General features: G+C 50.6%; 1 protein-coding gene across 1 annotated transcript; it reads left to right on the top strand.

Moving 5' to 3' along the window:
- The first annotated feature begins 3,129 nt into the window (after positions 1-3,129).
- Positions 3,130-18,066, top strand: ATP1B1 (ATPase Na+/K+ transporting subunit beta 1). The gene is made up of 6 exons (XM_075714739.1): positions 3,130-3,229; positions 5,955-6,083; positions 13,276-13,431; positions 14,223-14,407; positions 16,291-16,371; positions 17,057-18,066. Exons 1-6 carry the CDS (start codon positions 3,130-3,132, stop codon positions 17,321-17,323), a joined length of 918 nt encoding a protein of 305 aa, XP_075570854.1. The 3' UTR covers positions 17,324-18,066.
- The last annotated feature ends 137 nt before the right edge of the window (positions 18,067-18,203 follow it).

Raw genomic sequence — 18,203 nt, 5'->3', positions numbered from 1 at the left:
ATTCAAATCTGATTTGAATATCACCATGAACCAGTCTGAATATCGCATGCCTGTTTTATTTTGGCTGACCCCGTTGCTCAGGCAGAAGGCAAGGAGGGGAGGGCTGCGCCGACTGCTGCTGTTGCGTGTGCCCTGAACTAACTTGCGTGGTGTTTTCCTCTGCAGACCAGGTGAGCTGAGTCCTGGCCCGTGGATGATGCCAGACACAGCATCCGAGGGTAGGCTGTCTGACAAGTAGGCTTTATGCTTGGGTGACACCGCTGCACACCCACACATACTTCCCAGACTGCTGCCCTTTGTAGGGTAGCACACCTGGGCCGTAAATTGCACCCGGGGCATTAGAAGGAGAGTTGTTTCAGTTCCCCTGTGGCCAGTGCAGACCTGGCGGCCCGGCAGCTGAGAGAAACTGCCCAGTTGGCTACAGCAGCAACTGCGCTGAGGTCTAGGAGTTAAAAATGGGTATTTTTTCCTCCAGCGGTGCTTGCCTATTTATTGGCCTGATTGTAATCACAGCCGCCTTAACTTGTAATTGATACTGTCCTCCCTCCAGCATAGATGATGTTCACTTGGGTATCAGATACTGCTGTGTGTGTTTGCTCTTGCTATCACCCGCCATCAGCAGGTCTCTTTATAAGACCAGCTCTGACCAGACACCAAGGAGAAAAGAAAGATGCCATTTAGTCTTCTGGCTGATCAGCCCTTTTCGATCGCATAAACACCACTGAGAGCTGATTCTCCTAACCTAGGATGAAAATCCATGTGGCACACCTGGCTCCCTTTGATCATGCATAATGTTACCGTGGAGCGTTCAGCAAACGGGACACTCCCAGTTAAACACACACAGCCTTCTAGGCACACAACCTTTCTATACCTCCTGCACGATACCTGTCCTCTTTCTAGCCCACTAAGCCTGCATGGCTTTGAGAATTCTGGTCATATGCCTACAGCTACGGAGGCCATGCTCAGCAGCTGCCGTGAATGGTGGCATGACCTTGAGGGTCTCTGGCCTGCGTGGACCCAGTGCGGCTGCAGTAGGCTAAGGCTGATGGCCTAAAAAAGGAGGTATCTCGGCTGGTTGCTTCAGGGGCTGGTTCTGGTTTGCAGCCGTTGATCACTTGGAGAAGGGTGCCACATTACGGCTTGTGCCCTGACTGCTAGCTTGATGGCTTAGGGAGGGTAGGAGATGGTGGTGGCCAGACTACTTCTCCTTGAGGTCCGAGAAGAGCTTGCTGAAGCTGGTTGGTTGGGTGGTCCTCAATTTCAGGCTAGGTCGTTCTTGCAGGTAACTTCCAGAAGAACATGCACCTGCTAGGAGACACCAGGAAAGGCCCAGCTTACGTGCATTCACCCCGATTCCCAGACCGAAAAGAAAAAGGAGGATGGAGTTAGAGTTGAGAGAATGTGTCAGTAGCTTAAGGGCAAGAAAATACGTGGAATACAGTATTGCAACCGCATAGCAAATTCAGAGTTAAGCTAAATACGCTTTGGAAACATGCAGGTAGGTTACAATTGTTACAAGGTTACACGTGTAACTTGAACTGTCCTGTAATGGTACCGTGGGATCAAGGCACGTTGGTTACTTGTGATCACGCAGCAGATTGAAAGGATAGTTTTAATGGTGCATTAAAACGCCCTTTTCCTTTTTTCCTGCAAGGCACAAGCGTAGGATTGATGAGACCAGGGCACCAGGATGAGTTCCCAGGTTGGGATGCCGAGGCCCCCCGTGTCCTGGCCTCCCTCAGCTCCTCCCCGGCGGCACAGGAGGTAGCCCCCCTCGCCCCCCTCGCCCCCGGGGGAGCGGCGCGGGGCTCCGCGAAGCCCTGCACGGCAGTGGCGCGGCGCGGCAGCCCGCCGGGGCTGCGGGGGAGGCCGGGCAGCCGCAGGCCTGTCGCGCAGGGGAGGCGAGCGGGGCAGGGCGGCTCTGCCGGCCTCACCTGGGGAGCCCCGGGGGGGCCCAGCAGGCGGGTGGGTGCCGTGTGTGTCGTCGTCCCCCCCCCGCGGGGACGAGGCCTGCCCTGCGGCGAGGCTCCGGCCGCCCCGCACGGAGGTGTCCCCGCAGGGAAACCCCAAACCCAGCGGGCCGGGCCGGCGGGTCGTCTGCAGCTGGGGCTGCGCTGCCGGCAGCCGGCTGTCCCCCCCGCCCCCCCGGCCCCGGAGGCTCCGCCCTGGAGGTCGCCCCGCAAGGGCGGCTGCGCCCCGTCCCCCGCCGTCCCTGCTGCAGCCCCCCCGGGGCAGGCAGGTGCCGCTCCCCACCGCGCTGGCCGCGCCCCCGGGGAGCCTCTGCCCGCCCTCCCCTCTCCCTCCCTCCCCGCAGGTGCTTCCAGCGCGAACGCGGCGGAGCGTGGGGGTGGGCAGGGAGCGCTGTTGGCGTTAAATATTCCGCAGCCCTGTTACACGTGAGCCGGCCGGGGCAGCGGCGGCGGCGGCAGCAGGAGGAGGAGGAGGAGGAGGAGGAGGCAGGCGATGCCCGGCGCCCGGTCTCCGCTGCGGCGCTGCCGGCAGGGCCCGGCGGGGGTGGGGGTGTGTGTGGGGGGGTGTCTAAAGCACCGGGCGGGTCCCGGCGGCCCCGGCACAAGCATGCCCGCGGACACACGTGCCCCTACGGGCACGGGCAGGCGCCCACGCGCGCTCGCCCGGCGGCGGGGCCCGGCTCAGGTGCGCGGCGGGGCGGCTCGCGCCGACACGCGCTGCCGGCGGCGCCGCCGCAGCCTCGCCCCCCGCCCTCAGCCGCTCCCGCGGGCCGCCGCGCGCCCCACCGCTCCCCGCCCCCCGCCCGGCCCCGCCCCCTTCGCTCAGCAGGCCCCGCCCCCTCACCGCTCTGCCGGCTCCCATTGGCGGCGGCGGCGGCGGGGCGGAGCCGGCGGTGTATATGAAGGGGCGCGGCAGGCGGGGAGCGCGGCTGCTCTGTGCCCCGTGGGCTCCGCTCGCCTCGCCGCTCCCGCCCGCGCACCCGGTCGCCTTCCCCCCCATCCCCCCCCGCCGGGCCAGCGCCGCCGGCCGCCCCGCAGCGCGGGCGGGGACGCGCACCCGAGACCTTCGCGGGGCGCGGAGCCCGGCCGGGGCCTGCCCGCGCCGCCCGCCGAGGGCTAGACCTCTCCCCGCCGCCGCTCGCCCGCCCGCCCGCTCGCCATGGCCCGCGGCAAAGCCAAGGACGGCGACGGCAACTGGAAGAAATTCATCTGGAACTCGGAGAAGAAGGAGCTGCTGGGCCGCACCGGGGGCAGCTGGTGTGAGTGCGGGGCCGGGGGCGGCGGGGCCGGGCCGGGTCGGGTCGGGGGGCGGCGATGCGGCGGGCACTGCAGCACGGCCCGCGGCGCCCCGCCTCCCCCGGCTGCGGCGGGGCTGCGGCCCCCGGCGAGGGCGGCCCGGGGCGGCGCGGCGCGTCCCGGCTGGGCGGGGGGGGGGGGGGGGGGGCCTGCCTCCCCTCGGTTCCCCTGGGGCGGGGGGGGGCCGGGGCCGCTGCCCGCGGAGCTGTGCCTTCAGGTGGGGCCGGGGGTGAGGCGGGGTCGGCCCCCGGCCCCGGGATGGAGCCCGGGGCGGGCCGACCTTGGCGAGGGCGCCTCGTCCTTGGGTCTCCTTCCCCGGCGGCCGGCCCGGCCCGGGAGCATCGCCGTCGGGGGAGCCGGCCCTCGTCTGCCTTGGACTTCAGGGTGCCTTTTCTTTTATCTTTTTTTTTCCTCTCCTGTTCTCTGGATAAAGGAAACTGAGCTAATTTTACTTCGTCGACAGAGAACAATTGGCTTTTAATGCCTCTGCGAGAAGGAAATGGCTATGCGTGCATTCGTGATTAAATGCTCGTGATGTATTTATTAGTCTAAGTGCTATTTGTACAGCACCTAGGAGGCTCTTAACCTTTTCTTTACGCAAATAGACGGTCTTCCAGTCGGTGCCAGCCACAGCCGGTGTGCCACCCTTGTGCGATGTTGAATTCGGCTCCTGTTGTAACGGATCAGCCGGAGGTGCCACATCCGGAGCTGCCAGCTTTAGCTCTGGCAGGCGGGCGGACTAGAGCAGGCTTCTGCTGTATCTTTACGTGAGCAGAATTGGGTTGTGGGTGCGCATGGATAGGTATTTTCTGCTCCTGAGGCACCAGGCAACTGCGCAGCGCTTCAAATGCGGAGGCTGAACCGGGTCCTTCTCCCAGAGCGCCTGTACCTATCTGCCTAGGACTGATTGCCGTTTGTGGAGTCGATCTGCAGGCTGATGATCCCATTCCTCCGTTATAAACCTACCTGTTGCGGGACGCTTTCTCGTTCGGCCCTGTCGTGCTCGGTCGCTAGACCCGCTGTGTGTTTTCTGAGACCTAGGAGTGGTTTTGACCTTTAAGGTGTCTTTGGTGTTAAGAGCATCCTGGCTGGGAACCTGATTAAATAAGCTACCTCCCAGCGTTTGCCTTTTGATGTTACAAAACTCAAAGGCGTTACGCTGCAGACAACAGCATTAGTGTTTGGTTTGTTACAACAGCACCTCCTATGACCGTGCTCTGGAAAAAATTTCCACACGTTGCTGACGTCACAGCCATTTGCTTTACGCTGCCTGGATACCAAAGAGTGCTTTTAACTCCTGGAGCGCTATGCTACCACACCCAGCTCTGCCCACCAGCCCTGGCTACCTCCCCTGCCTCCGGTACACGCGAGGAAGATGAGAGGATGGACAGCCTTTCTCACAGTGCCCCTCAGCCTCCATGTCGCTGGCTGTCCTTCCTGCTCGCCCGTCTTTCATAGACTTGAAAAGAAAGCCACCAGAACTGCCTGCTTTCATCGGGAGGCTTCTCCACTGATGGAGCTTTTTTGACAATGGGGCTGGGGAGGGAGGAGGAATACTTCTACCTACTGCTTCCTCCCCTTCCCTTGTAGCTGGTCACTTCAAGTCCTTCAAATAAACCACCTCTGTCTCGTTTGCAATTGAATGAGGACAGCCCAAGATCAAGCAGGCTCTCTTTCAAGTACTCTTTGGCCTCTGTGCTGGCCTGCTTGTTCCTGCAGCCTGATTAGCATATAGTTGCTTGGCATGGGCTGGCTTATCCTTCCTGTAGGCGGCCTGGTGATGCCTAGTACAGCATGTTACTGTGCAGTTAATCAGTTGAGGTAATCCTTGTAAACTGGTAACTGATACCCAGAGTCTGAGCCATGCTGTGTCTCCAGGTTCGTCTCCACACACAGCCGCCACCCCCCACCCCCCCCACCCCCCCCCCCAAGATTATTCTAGGCATCTCCCTTTAGACCAAAAACTAAATTCCGTCTTTCGTTATTATGTAATTCACTTTTTACTTGGTATGAGCAGTGCTGGAGTGCCTTTGCAGACATACAACGCTGATAAACCTGTGGTACTGTGACATGTCTGAGTACTTTCCTACATTAGAGATTGAGTATTGGAGCTAACTTGGGCCCAAATTCTGCTCGTGTTGTCTCTAATGGAGGTGATAGCCTGAATTACTAGGGGAGATCAGGCTTTATGATTGCTTGTAAGCCCGAATGCAATGTTTACTGTAGACTGTCCTGGAAACAACTTTGAGGCCCGGAGCTTTGTGGAATGGGTGTCACTCAGAGCACACCCATAGTGGGGTTTCTTGCCGTTGGGCACTTGCTTCACTGAAAGTTTGTCGTGTGTGATGGTAGCGTTGGGTCAGCCAAGGGATCCTTTCAGAATGTGGAAGAACATGGTTTAATCTTCATGTCTTACAATCCCAGATCTTGATTTATGGATTTCTAGGTTTTCAGGGGCTTGTGCTTTCAGCCCCCCCCCAAATGACTGGAGTGACTTCTGGTTTGTGTCTGTCTGCATCAGGGCATAACCTCACTATTGAATATATGCCTCTGCAACAGGGCTTGCCATCCGAATTCAGTGTGCTGGGCTCTTTCTTGCAAGTGGGCAAAGGTTGGAAATTTTGTCCTGGGATGTGACTGCCTTGAGAGCTTGATTTGATTCCTCTTTCTGTTTGTTTTCTCTTGCAGTTAAGATCCTCCTCTTCTATGTCATCTTCTACGGTTGCCTGGCAGGTATATTCATTGGGACCATCCAAGTGATGTTGCTCACTGTCAGTGAATTTGAGCCCAAATACCAGGATCGAGTGGCACCTCCAGGTAACTAAATAGGAGGCCCATGTTTGACTTAGTGCAAGCTGTTCTGGGGAGGCGGGTTGGTTACTCACCTCAAGAAGGAGGATGAAATAAGCGTGTTGTTGCTGCAGTGCATATTTCTAGGGGGTGGGTATGCTCTCAGCCTTCTGTGTTAACAGTACTGGGGCTTGGAGGCAATCCTGCTAGAATTAAAGATTGCATCGCATGACATACGCTTCCTGTCTGAGAGGAGCTTGAACCTGGATTGCTGCTCTTCCCTTAAACTGAAGCAATGGAGTGAGGCTAAGAGGCTTCACTTGGGAATGAGCTGTGTGAAGAAGCTGGGTTCAGTTTTTCTTTCTGCATAGCCACTGTGTTCCCATGGGTAAGTGAAGGGACAAAGATAAAACGTTAGCTTTATCTGTGAAACTGGGGTGTACAAGGAGAAAGGGGACCGTACCAATTCAGGGTGTACTTACTGCACTGTATTAGCCAACACTGAACTACACTGTGTGATCTAGAAGAGACGGTAGCATTTAGTAGTGGGTATTTCAATTGAATATGTTGTGGGAGGTTAAAGGTGGGTCTTGCACTTGCTGATGAATGACCTATCTTTTCTAGACAAAGTCAGTTTCTGCTCAAAATTAAAATGATCACTTGAGCACAGTCTGTGGACAGCCTGCCTTGGGTAGGGGCAAATGGAGTAACTAGCCCTTGCTGCAGGTTCCCTGCTCTGCCTGTCCGGGCTCTGCTGCGCTCTCTGATTCCGGCTGCAGCCAGCGGCTGCTCCGAGCGTGGCGGGGGAGCTGCGCAACTGCTGCTTTCCCACATTACAAATGACCTTGAGGCTGCTTGGCACTGGGGATGGTAACGATCTGTCTCCAGTTGCTCTGTAAAACAGTTCAGAAGCTTTTAATAACAGTGGTATTTAAGTGACAATTGTGAGGCTGATGGCTTGTAGCTACAGAAGTTGGCTCTGGTGTTGCACGGTGTCTTGCAGCCCTGCTGTCTGCAGTGCTATGCTGTGATTATTCCCTGCTCTAACAACGCAGGGAACGCTACTGTCACCAAATGGTGTTATATCTCAGCAAAGAATCATCTTTTTCAGATAATTGCTTTTCCACCAGCACTTTTTAGAGGCGGAATAGAGACTGGAACTGTGGTGTTAGTGTGTGGTGGTGCTTAATGTTCCAGCAAGGCTGGGGTAAATGCTGTCTTAAGCACTGAAAGTGGCTGCTTCTGTCTCTGCAACGGGCTCTGACATTTGCAGGAAAGACTAAACTGTCACTGATACTGCCCAGAGCCGTTAGCTGCATCTGAAAAGCCAACATGGCTAATGGTGGAGTAGCTGTTATTTTAATAATGTATTTTTCCCCCGGCTGAAGCCCAGTGGTCTCACCAGACGTGAAATAATTAGCGAAGAAGCCCATGGATCTTGGGTCACATCCAGACAGACCTGCTGTTTAGCCTGATGTCGCATAATTACTCATTCTAGGTAAACTGTTCGCTTTCCGTGCAATAGCAGTTTGCAATTCTAATTTCAAAGCGACTCTGTGTAAGACTTCAGCCTGCAGACGTTTTTTTAATAATCTCTTAATTAGTGTACTGCACCACTTTTTCTGGGGCTTACCTTTTTTTTAACCAAAGAAGGGAACTGAACTTCGAGACGTTCTTGTAGTGTGTACTGCAGAAATGAAAATGGAGGAAGAATGAAAAGGTCATTGGGGATCTTTGTAATGGGTTTTCAGGACGTGTACTGAAATCAAGGGGAACAAAACCCAGCTCCTTGAATATATGACGGTAGGCAGCCCAATAAACAAGGGGTTTAAAACAAAGCTGTAATGGCACATGTGTACAACTTCAAGGAGATATTTACCAGTTATAGCACAGGTTCCTTTGCAGGGCCTCATGTGACAATTGTTTCTACCGATGTGGGCAAGCTAGGGGTAAGGTGTGGTGGAGGTTGGCTCTTAACATCAAGTCTGTTCCTCGTCCTGTAGCACAGCAGCCATTAGACCACAGTGAGTCAAAACCAGCCTTTTCCTGTGGGCTTCCAGAGAGATTGATGCTGTAGTGAGTTGCTGCACTGCTGTGTTTGGGAGGTCAGCGATCCCTGTGTTCCCCTGCTGTGTAGGGCTCTCCCCTGTGCTGCAAGCGCAACTGCTCTTCTGGCAACGAACACACGTGTGGGCATGCTCACCCCTGCACGTGGTGAGCACCTAACTCGAATTTTCTGTCATCTGGGACTCCTGCAGACTATGAACTACATAAAACGGGGTGTTTACGCAATTCTAATTCCTGGTTCTTGTGGGAAGATTTGCAAGCCAAGTAAGGATATTGGCAGCTTCATAGAGCCCTGGATTTTCTAGGAAGCTAGAAAACCTGGTTTTATACTTGTTACAGTGCTCTGTCCTTCATGGGCAAATCACCTTTGTGTCAGCCCAAAATGTCTGGGAAAGGGGAAGCTACACTTCAGAATTTGCAGGAGAAAATGCTGTAGGGGCTGCTGTAATATTCTTGTTCTGAAATACAACAGATTTCATAATGGCAGCAGAACCTGCAGGATGTTTTATTGAGTTATTGACACGGGTATAAACACTGAGAGCCATAAAGTGCTATTTCTGTAGCCAAGTGTCGTTACTATGCTAATTGGTTTCTGCATTGAACACAACAGGAATGTTGTACAGGGCTTCAGGGCAAGCTGAGTTTTGTACCTTTCCACGATACTTTTTTCCTCCTCTTTTGTCCTGGGGTGGGGGAAGGGACAGTGCAGTTCACCACCTTGTCCAGCCTTGCCGTTGCGACAGCCCCAGCTCCCAGTTCCACGTGTGTTGCAGGTTCGGACTCTGCTTTAAGCACACAGGACTTACCCTGCTAATAGGGAAGGATGAGGATGTTGCCTCTTAAATGCAGTGTACTGAGTGATTAAAAAAAAAACCAACCTACTCTGTTCTCCTCCTCCCCTTCCCCACCCCAATATAAGCTCGGCTGTGTAGCCTGCCATCTTGTGGCGCGCATCCCGTGAAAGACAGCATCCCTGCAGCATCCCCGCACTCAGGCTGGTGTAGGGGCGAGATTGCTGGCTGCTGCCTCAGGCTCTTTTGAAGTGGCAGCTGGAAGAAGTGGCTTAAGCTGGGGCATTTCAGGTGTCCCTGCTTCAAGGGCCGCCTGGCCACGATGTGCCTGAGCGGTGAGCGTATCGTGGAAAAGGCTGCGCTGGTGTGTATTCCTCACTTGGCTTATTTCGCTCGGATAGCAGCAGGGAAGGGGCAAGGAAGCCCCAGGGAGTGTATGCCACCTCCTGTGAAGTAGTGCTTTTCTGCTTCTGTCTCTTGTTGTCTCAGTACCTATGTTCGGAAAAATCTCTGAATCTCAAGCTCCGGGGATGTTATCTGCCAAGCAGATTTTGCTGCATTTATAGAAGACTTGCACCCGCTTTTTGCCCTTTGGGGATGAGGTAGAGGGTGACTGGAAGCTTGGAAGGACGTTGCTTGGTATAGAGGCTTTTAAAAGTCTATCCTCATTTAGTGAGCTGGGGGGATGGTAAATAGAAATGGTGTAGTGATCACTCAGTTTGTCATCCATGCCATCCCAGGAGTGTTCAGACTGATTCTGAACCAAGATGGCATGGTACTTCGGAAATGAGCATTGCATGATGAAGCAAGAGTGGTTACTGTGGATTTACATAACCATTTCTAATAGCAAGTCTGACTTCTCACTTCTAGTTTCTTCCTCTTCACTGTCAGGACACTATTTTTCCTGAAGTCTTTCTCCTGCAGTTTAGAATGATAAAGTATGTGGAAAATCTGGTTTTAAATGAAGCTGAAAAAACGTGATTTTTAATCTGCAGTGGTGTTTTGGAAGTGGAACTGTAGCTGAAAAAAAATCAGTTACTTTACATGCTTTTTTTTTGCCTTTTGGTATCTTTGTACATACACAGAGTTAGAAAACTAACAAAAGGTGGTGTCTGTTACCACGTCAAAGCATCACTCGTCATTTATGTGGGCGGTGTCAGTCAAGTGATGATAGGAATCCTATTTCCTAGCAATGCACTCTTAAGCCAATTGCAGAAATTTTCTGAAGTAGTTTGTCAGCATTTTAGCAATAAGTGACTTGATTCTTCCACATGTGGAGAACAGTATCACCACACGTGACGCCATGGTGCATCTCTGTGGTAACAGGATGAGATGCAGAACTGCGGCAAACAAGTTATAGGCTAAAGATGGGGAGAGGGTCGTTAAGACTCCTGACTATCAAAGCACTTCAGGCTTTGTTTCTTTTCACCCATGGGACTTGCTTATGAATGGCTTCCTCATGTGCATGAAGCCCCTAAGAGGCTTATTCATCCCTGTACTTTGTCGGAGCCACGTACTTCCTTAGGTGTCTAGTAACCCATGGTAGGTAGCAGTGGAATGGCTCAGCTTTCTAACTTTTTTCCTTGTCCCTACTTGGTTCTGTTCCCCTAATAAGGAAGAGAGAAGGTTTCAGAAAGGTTACAGATGTGTTCTACAGAGGTTGCCGCCTCTTGCCAGATCAAAGCAATGCTTTTTTTTTTTAAACAAGATTGCTTAAGAAGGGTTCAGTGATAGTGCTGTTCTGATAATAGCACTGAAGCTTTTATTCTGGCTGTGGGCTGTACAGGTGGAAAAACAAGGAAGGAGATCATAGATCTGTGCTTAAGGCTTTGTGTCCAGTCAGTTGCAGGCATATGAGAATGGAGGTTCTGGTGAAAGCCAGTAATACATTTTTAATCGGGATAAAGCTATTTTCATAACAAGCCTTTCATCTTCACAAAGATTTACTTCCTTGCTTTATAAGTGGGAAGATTGATCTCCACTTTGCTCTTGTCCTAGGCAAAGAAAGTACCTGCTCTAGCAAAGCTCAGTCTGGTTCATCCAAGTACCTGTAAATGCCCAAAGTTTGGCTGAAAGCAGCCCAGCTATGGCCACAGGCTGAGCCTACCTGGCAGGAATGGTTGTTCTCTTGCGCTGGCCACTGGAGCAGCTGTACGGAGGCACTGCTTGGGCTTCAGTGTTGTTCTGCAAAGATCTGCAAGATGGGGAAGCCTTTGGATGGGTGTCTGTTCTTCCAACCAAGTTGCTTGCCTCATGGGCAGAGGGTTGGCTTTAGACTGTACATATCAGTGGCCCAGCTGTCCTCACCAGAGGAGGGATATTCTGCTAGGTGGCTTTTACACACCACAGGGTGTATATTGCTGACCTTCCCTTCACCTTTGCCATGTGTGCATGGGTGCCTTTATGCATTACCTTGGACAAGGTAAAGAAATAGAGGCGGGGACTTCCTTGGGTTTAGAGGTCCTGAGCAAAACTAACAGTTTAACTGCCTGACTGAAGCTTAACGAGCTTGGCCAAGCTTTCTTGAATTTTATATTTATACACTGGAATGACACACCTGTAACTTGAACTCTGGAAAAGGCAGGCCCAGGAGAGGAACCAAGGCCTGCCTTCACTGCTGTGCCAGATAGTCACTTCAAGTGACTCTGAGCCTACTGCTTCCCAGCCGAGTGGTAACATGAGGAGCATTTGGCAGGATGGGATTGAAGTCCCTTACTAAAATTGAACCCAGTTTGTTTATTTTAATGTATATTTATTTATAAACATGTTTGAAGCAAGAATGCAAGTCATGGCTTGAAAAGGGGTTGAAAGCCACTGACTTTGGAGGGTAGGGCATACTTCTGCAGCGGAGTAGTATGTTGCTTCTAAACTTTTAACATTCAACCTGGTCAGTTTGTACCAGAGGGAATTTTGAGCTGTTAAAGCTGCTTCCTGGAATACAACTTGAAACCCTGTGCTACTTGCTGGGTGTCTCACTATCTTTGGCTACTGGGAGCTGCGTTTAGGGGAACAAAGCTAATCTTTGTCCTAGGTTACAAATTCCAACTTGGTGGGAAGCGGGGGCGGAGGAGGGGGGGAAGTAGTGAGCTGGCTTGAGGAGGGACTAAGCAGAAGCACTCAAGTGGCTTTGGAAAAATTGCTGGAGTCACAAGCTCCTGTGGGTTGGGGCCAGCCAGCTGAGCTGCCCGAGTTTTGCACCAGGGGAGCTTGTTGGCAACAGGCCTGTTCTGAAAGTTGTCAAAGGAAATGCTGCTCCCCTGCTCCTTTTCCTTGTTCTTGCTAAAATAAAGGTAACAAACTGAACAGAAGTCAAGACTCAATAATTACAGTGGCCACCACAAAAGCAGCATGAACTTCGGTTCCTATTACTTAAGTTTAAAGTGTTAACCACACATCAATGCATTCAATTAAAATGTGACCTAAACATCATGCAGGAGAAATTATTTCTAAGTCCCATAATGAAAAGCAAAGGGATTGGCACTTTTCATCATCTGTAGGCATTACTTGTATCTAGACCCTTTTCTTTTCCATGTGTTCTTTTTCTATTCATCCTCCTAAAGTCAAAAGTGGAGCTAGTTACACAGCCCAGCATCTCGGGCAGTCTTTTAAACATCTCTCCTGCGTGGTGGTACTTCCTACTCACCTACTTGGTGATGAGCTGCTGATTAGAGAGCTCAGAAGGCTATTTCTGCAATCAGCAATACCTGCTTATGGAGTGAAAAGACCAGAGAAAGCAATCAGGCTGGTGAATTTACTATGTGAGAAAAATGTCTCCTGCCCTGCATCCTATCGGGGGACTACACAAAGGCAACATGGATTACAACCAGCAGAGACTGTACCTGACCTGGGGAACCTCTCATATTTTATTGTGAGGGTTCATGCCTGGGCAGCTCTGATTTTTATTCTAAACACATAGCATGTTTTACAGACTTTCAAGTCAACCTGTTAGGGAAACATACATAAGAGTAGGCTTCTGTGGGACTTTGTTGTGTGTGGTTGGTCTCACACAGACAGCTTCCCTTCTGTCCTTGGAGAGGAGGTGCAAGTGGGCAGGGGACCTGCAGTTGACTGTTTTTCTTGAGGAAAACCTTGACTTATAGCCTCCCTTCTGGATTCTGTGATTTTTATCTGCTTAGTGATGCAAACATCATGACGAATATTCCAGACTGTTGTTGGAAAGAGGAGATAAGAGCCTGTCAGGGCCTCCCCTCTAGTGAGTTTACGCTGTTTTGTGCAAACCTGAAGTCTGAAAAATAGAGATTATTAGAATGAGTTACGCTCTTGGTGTGCATTACATTGCCCGGAGGCTGGGCAACTCTGAGGTGTACTTAACATTTTCTTCCTCATTTTGCTTTTCTTAGGACTGACTCAAATCCCCCAGGTACAAAAGACAGAAATTTCCTTTACCGCCTCTGATCCCAAAAGCTTTGAGCCGTATGTGAAGAACCTTGATAAGTTCTTAAAGGACTACAACGCTGATCAACAAACTGAAAACATAAACTTCCAGGACTGTGGGGGTAAGTCACGATTGTTTCCTGCAGCTGGGGGCTCTGACCAATGCCTCTGTGTCAGGTCTGTCAAAAGCCGAGGGTGAGCATTGGTGGTCTCTGTCTTTGGCTGTTCCTTTTATTGCAACCAACAGCATGTGGGTAAACTGGCAGGCTCTGGTTTCAGTCACATGGCTGCTCATTAAATGATTAGTTTGGACAGACCAGACTTGGCCAGGGATGTACCTAGAACCTCATTGTAGAGGTTATATGGCTGGGAGCTCCTAGATTTCACTTGAAGAAAGTTGCAGCTGACTCTGAAAAGCAGGTGGCGCTGACCTTATCCTCTCTGAAAGCCACGGGGGTTTCACTGACGACTTTGCTAAAGCCAGTGCTGGTCCTCTTGATGCAATGCAGCAAAACATCTGGGAAGTATTAACCTTTAATAGAGTATATGTAATGATGTGGAATGAGACTATCACCTCCTAATACGTGCATGTGAAAATCTGAGGGGAACCCACTTGTAAAAGCTGCCAAAAAAAAATCTCTGAGCCAGTGGATTACAAATGTGTTTGTTCTTTTGTAGTCTGGAAGAATCCTCAGTTAAAAACCAAAACGCTCACAAACTTTCTGGTCTGGGACCAGCCCACACGTGGGGGGTGCAGGTCTGTGGTGTCAGCCTCAAGAAGCTGGTGTCACTTACCTGTTTGGATGAGGGGAAAATCCTAACTGTGCAGTGAAGCAAGCATAAGTGCTGCTGTTCCTGACAAGCAAAAGGTCATGTCACTTACGGTTGTCTTCTCATTCCCCCACCATGACAGACATACCCACCGATTACAAAGAGAGAGGACCATATAATGATGCCCAGGGCCAGAAGAAAGTCTGCAAATTCAGACGTGAATGGCTGGAAAACTGTTCTGGAATAAATGATCCCACCTTTGGGTACAGGGAGGGCAAACCATGCATCCTCATCAAGCTCAACAGAATTATCGGTTTCAAACCTAAGGCAAGTATCTCTTCCCTTTCTAGCAGAAGCTACTGATCAGGAGGAGGAGTTGGCTGCAGATTTGCTGTGCCTGCTTTTCTGTCTCTGCAAGAGAGATCAGTATTAAACCCCTTCTGTAGATGAGAAATTGTGAGATGATTCGAGTAACCGGCTTTAAAAATACTTTTCAGCAAAAAGCAATGAAAACTGCACACTGCAAGTTGGTAACAAGTAGCAATGAACCTCACAGTGCGAACTCCTGGTTATTTATCTAGTAACTTCTGAGCCTGCTAACTGAATCGCTCTAACTGGGGTATTTTCTTCAAATGATAAAACCCATTTTAAGTTCCTGCGTGCTTCCATGGGACCGTCCCAGACCAACTCTATCTGTAGTAAGATCAGTACCATTGTGCTGTGCCCTGATCTGCTCTGTTCTTTCCTCAGGCAGTGTAGAGTTGCCTGCCTTGCTAAAACCACTTAATTAAATGAAGTCACGCTAATATTCACTATTGGACTGATACACAGTCTGTAAAGCATAAACTGCATCTGAGAGCCAGAGACTGCTCTTACTGCAACAAAGGTCTTTATGTTATTTAATGCGGTTTCCCAGATGTTGGTGAATGTGTCTGTCACCTGCTTGCTGTATGCTGCACCTGAAGGCACGTTTGCAGTAATGCTGAAGGATGTTAATCTGGACAGGAACAGTTTTTACTTATAGTTTTTTCCCCAACACATTTGAATGCTAAAAAAATTCCCTAAGAATTCAGTGGCAGAGCTCATGTTACTGAATTAAAGTGGTGTGCAAAACCTGCTGCTCCATCTTCTGGATGAAAAACAGTGCAAATGGTGTGCTAAGCCACCTTCACTACCCTCTGTCAGGGCAGTCGAGGACAGGGAATGGTGCTGTCTAGCTAATGTGTTTTGAGGAACATTTTTCTTCGAAGGGAGCCTGCCCTGTGCTAAAAGAAATTAGTTGAATTTTGGCTCGTCTGGTCCAGGGTGGAAGCAGTGGGTGCATTTTAGCAGGAGCGTGCTGTGCTTGGTGTGCAGTGGTTGTGGGATGACAGAAGATGTGCACGTTTGATGACTGGGGAAGAGAAGGGTTTGCTGTGTTCCTCGTCTCTTTGCCACAGAGCTCTGAAGAGCTCCAGACTGCATTAGACAGCAGGGTCTAGTCAAGGAATGACTCTACATGTTTCATTCCATATCCAAGGCAATATTTGTTTTCCTCGTTCCATGCTCCAGCAGAGACCCTGTGGCTCTTGTGTGGAGCAAGGTGCGTGTAAAGCAGATCTGAGACCTGCAAGGTTGTGAGGCAAAACTACTGCACTTGTTAAGAGACAAAGACCAAGACCAGAGTGGGCACTCCCACCTTTCCCTGACATACTCTAGCCTTTGTCCTTCCCTGCGGGTGGTGTCAAAGTTCAGACACGGCAGGGTGTGACTGCCACTCTTTGTTCTTTCTTGTGCATTTCCAGTCCTAGCTGCGCTCGCCTGGCAGGCAGGTGGCAAATCCTCCAGCAGCGCGTCTCTTCCTGCCGCTGCCTGGGCTTTGCACCAAGGAGCCCTGCTAGCTACCACTCTGCTGAGAAACGCTCTCCCCAGTGACACCACGCAATGGAAAATAGCCTGGCCTGCTTGCTTTGGTATCCACAGCAGTAAAGCTGTAAGAACAGACCAACAGCTCTGCTTGGGTTAAGTTCCCCAGCTTCTAGTTGTGTTACGCTGCCTGTCTGTCCCCAGAACCACCACCAGGAGCTGTTGCCTCTGAAACTGAGCTAGAAGGGATTCTGGTTAATGAATGGCGTGTGTTTGGTACCACTGAGCTTTACTGCTGCAAAGGTGCTGCAGTCTGAAGAGAAGTGGCTGGTGTGTGACATTCCCTTGTTTTGGGTTTCTTCTAGGCTCCGGTAAATGAGAGCCTCCCTCCAGAGGTTATGGCAAAATACAACCCGTATCTCATCCCTGTCCACTGCGCTGCCAAGGTAAGTTGAAATACAGTAGAGCAGAGTCAGGAAGCTGCAGGGGAAGAGTGTCTTAAGTCTTTGGCCAAGCGTAGTGACCCCTGCCTGCCTTTCCACAGACACTGGGGGTGGTTCTTACTTGGGCTACCTCCCCCTTCGGAACAGGAGTTTCTCAAAACCCCATTGGTGACAAATGACAGCGCTGCCCTCACAGGGAGGGGTAAAAGCAGGGCCAGATAGCAAAGGGTATCCTCAGAAGTAGCTATTTTGCTTCCAAGGGCTGTCCTGGAGCTCTTAGCAGGGATGGCTGAGAAAAGGACTCCAGGGAAGAAGTACTTTAGTTGGCATTGTAAAGCAGCTGAGAAATGGCAAACTTTTGGGGTTTTTTTGGCCAAAGATACAGTGCATTGGTACGACAGGCAGCTGTGGTGACTTCTGAGAAGTGGTTGAGTTTCTAAACGAAGAAAAGCCCTTTTCCTGGCTGATGTGTGCGGGGAGGTGCTTACTGCATAGCTGCTGCTTAGGCAGCGCTTAAGTGTCCTTTCCACCATCGGGACTGTCCTCGTGTGGTCAAGATGATGCTCAGTGGTGATGAAAAAGAGGTCGTGGTCTTGGTGAAAAACAGATGCTGCTAGGGAAAAGGACTGCAAAAGGTAAGAGTTTAGGTGATTGTCATCGTTTGTTCTTCCTTTTCCTGCCTCCCTAGAGAGAGGACGATGCAGACAAAATAGGCACAGTGGAGTACTACGGGATGGGTGGCTACCCTGGCTTTGCCCTGCAGTACTACCCCTACTATGGCAAGCTCCTGCAGCCGTGGTACCTGCAGCCGCTGGTGGCAGTGCAGTTCACCAACCTGACCTACGACGTGGAGGTGCGCGTGGAATGCAGGGCCTACGGGCAGAACATCCAGTACAGTGACAAAGACCGCTTCCAGGGACGCTTTGATATTAAATTTGACATAAAAAGCAGCTGATTGTAAGCACAACTCTCCTCCCCCCCCCTTCTCCTAGCCATTTAAAAAGGTTAAAAAAAAAAAAAAAAAAGAACAAAAAAGAAAACCTACTAGTCTTGAACAAACTGTCATACGTATGGGACCTACACGTAATCTATATGCTTTACACTAGCTTTCTGCATTTACTAGGTTAGAATGTAAACAAAGTGTAGCAATAGCTGACAAATATTTATTCTACTGTAAATGACAAAAGAAAACAAAATTGAGCCTTGGGACATGCCCATTTTTACTGTAAATTATGATTCCATAACTGACTTGTAGTAAGCAGTGTTTCTGGCCCCTAAGTATTGCTGCCTTGTGTATTTTATTTAGTGTACAGTACTATAGGTGCATACTCTGGTCATTTTTCAAGCCATGTATTGTATCTGTTTTCTACTTCTTGTGAGCAAAGACTTTTGCTGTCCAAGGTGTAAATACTCAATGGGACTAGAACTGGCATGATACTTCTCATTATTTTGTTCCTTTTCAAAGAAAGGCCCACCTGTGAGACTATATTTAACAGCACTCCATAGGGCTTCTGACTTTTCTGTGGTGTTAGGGTATTTTATTTGGAGGGGTGGCAGGGGAAACTAACTTAAGTGAAGTTAAAGAGAATAGATGATTGTGTACTGTGCTTTGTAGCGAATGCTGTCTCTCTCTCCACCTTCTCCCTCATCCTGCAGTATGTTGTGTGAGAGACTGGGTCAGGCTATCACTCTCCTCAGTGATAGGCATAACTCTTTGCTTTGTATATTTTCTTTCCTTTTTTTTTTTTTTTCTCCCTGCTGGAGGCATCGCACACTGTGGTGCTAATGTCTTTATTGAATGTTTTAACCATTTTCATGGTGGAAGAATTTTATAT

Source organism: Pelecanus crispus, chromosome 1, assembly GCF_030463565.1.
Source record: "Pelecanus crispus isolate bPelCri1 chromosome 1, bPelCri1.pri, whole genome shotgun sequence".
NCBI classification, from domain to species: domain Eukaryota; kingdom Metazoa; phylum Chordata; class Aves; order Pelecaniformes; family Pelecanidae; genus Pelecanus; species Pelecanus crispus.
The sequence above is the reverse complement of the archived record's forward strand: the minus strand, read 5'-3'. Positions and strand labels throughout refer to the sequence as shown.

Coding starts and splice junctions, on each gene's coding strand:
- ATP1B1 (XM_075714739.1), top strand. CDS start 3,130: ATGGCCCGCGGCAAAGCCAAGGACGGCGACGGCAACTGGAAGAAATTC. Junction 3,230..5,954: donor CCGCACCGGGGGCAGCTGGT/GTGAGTGCGGGG, acceptor TTTCTCTTGCAG/TTAAGATCCTCCTCTTCTAT. Junction 14,408..16,290: donor TTATCGGTTTCAAACCTAAG/GCAAGTATCTCT, acceptor GGTTTCTTCTAG/GCTCCGGTAAATGAGAGCCT.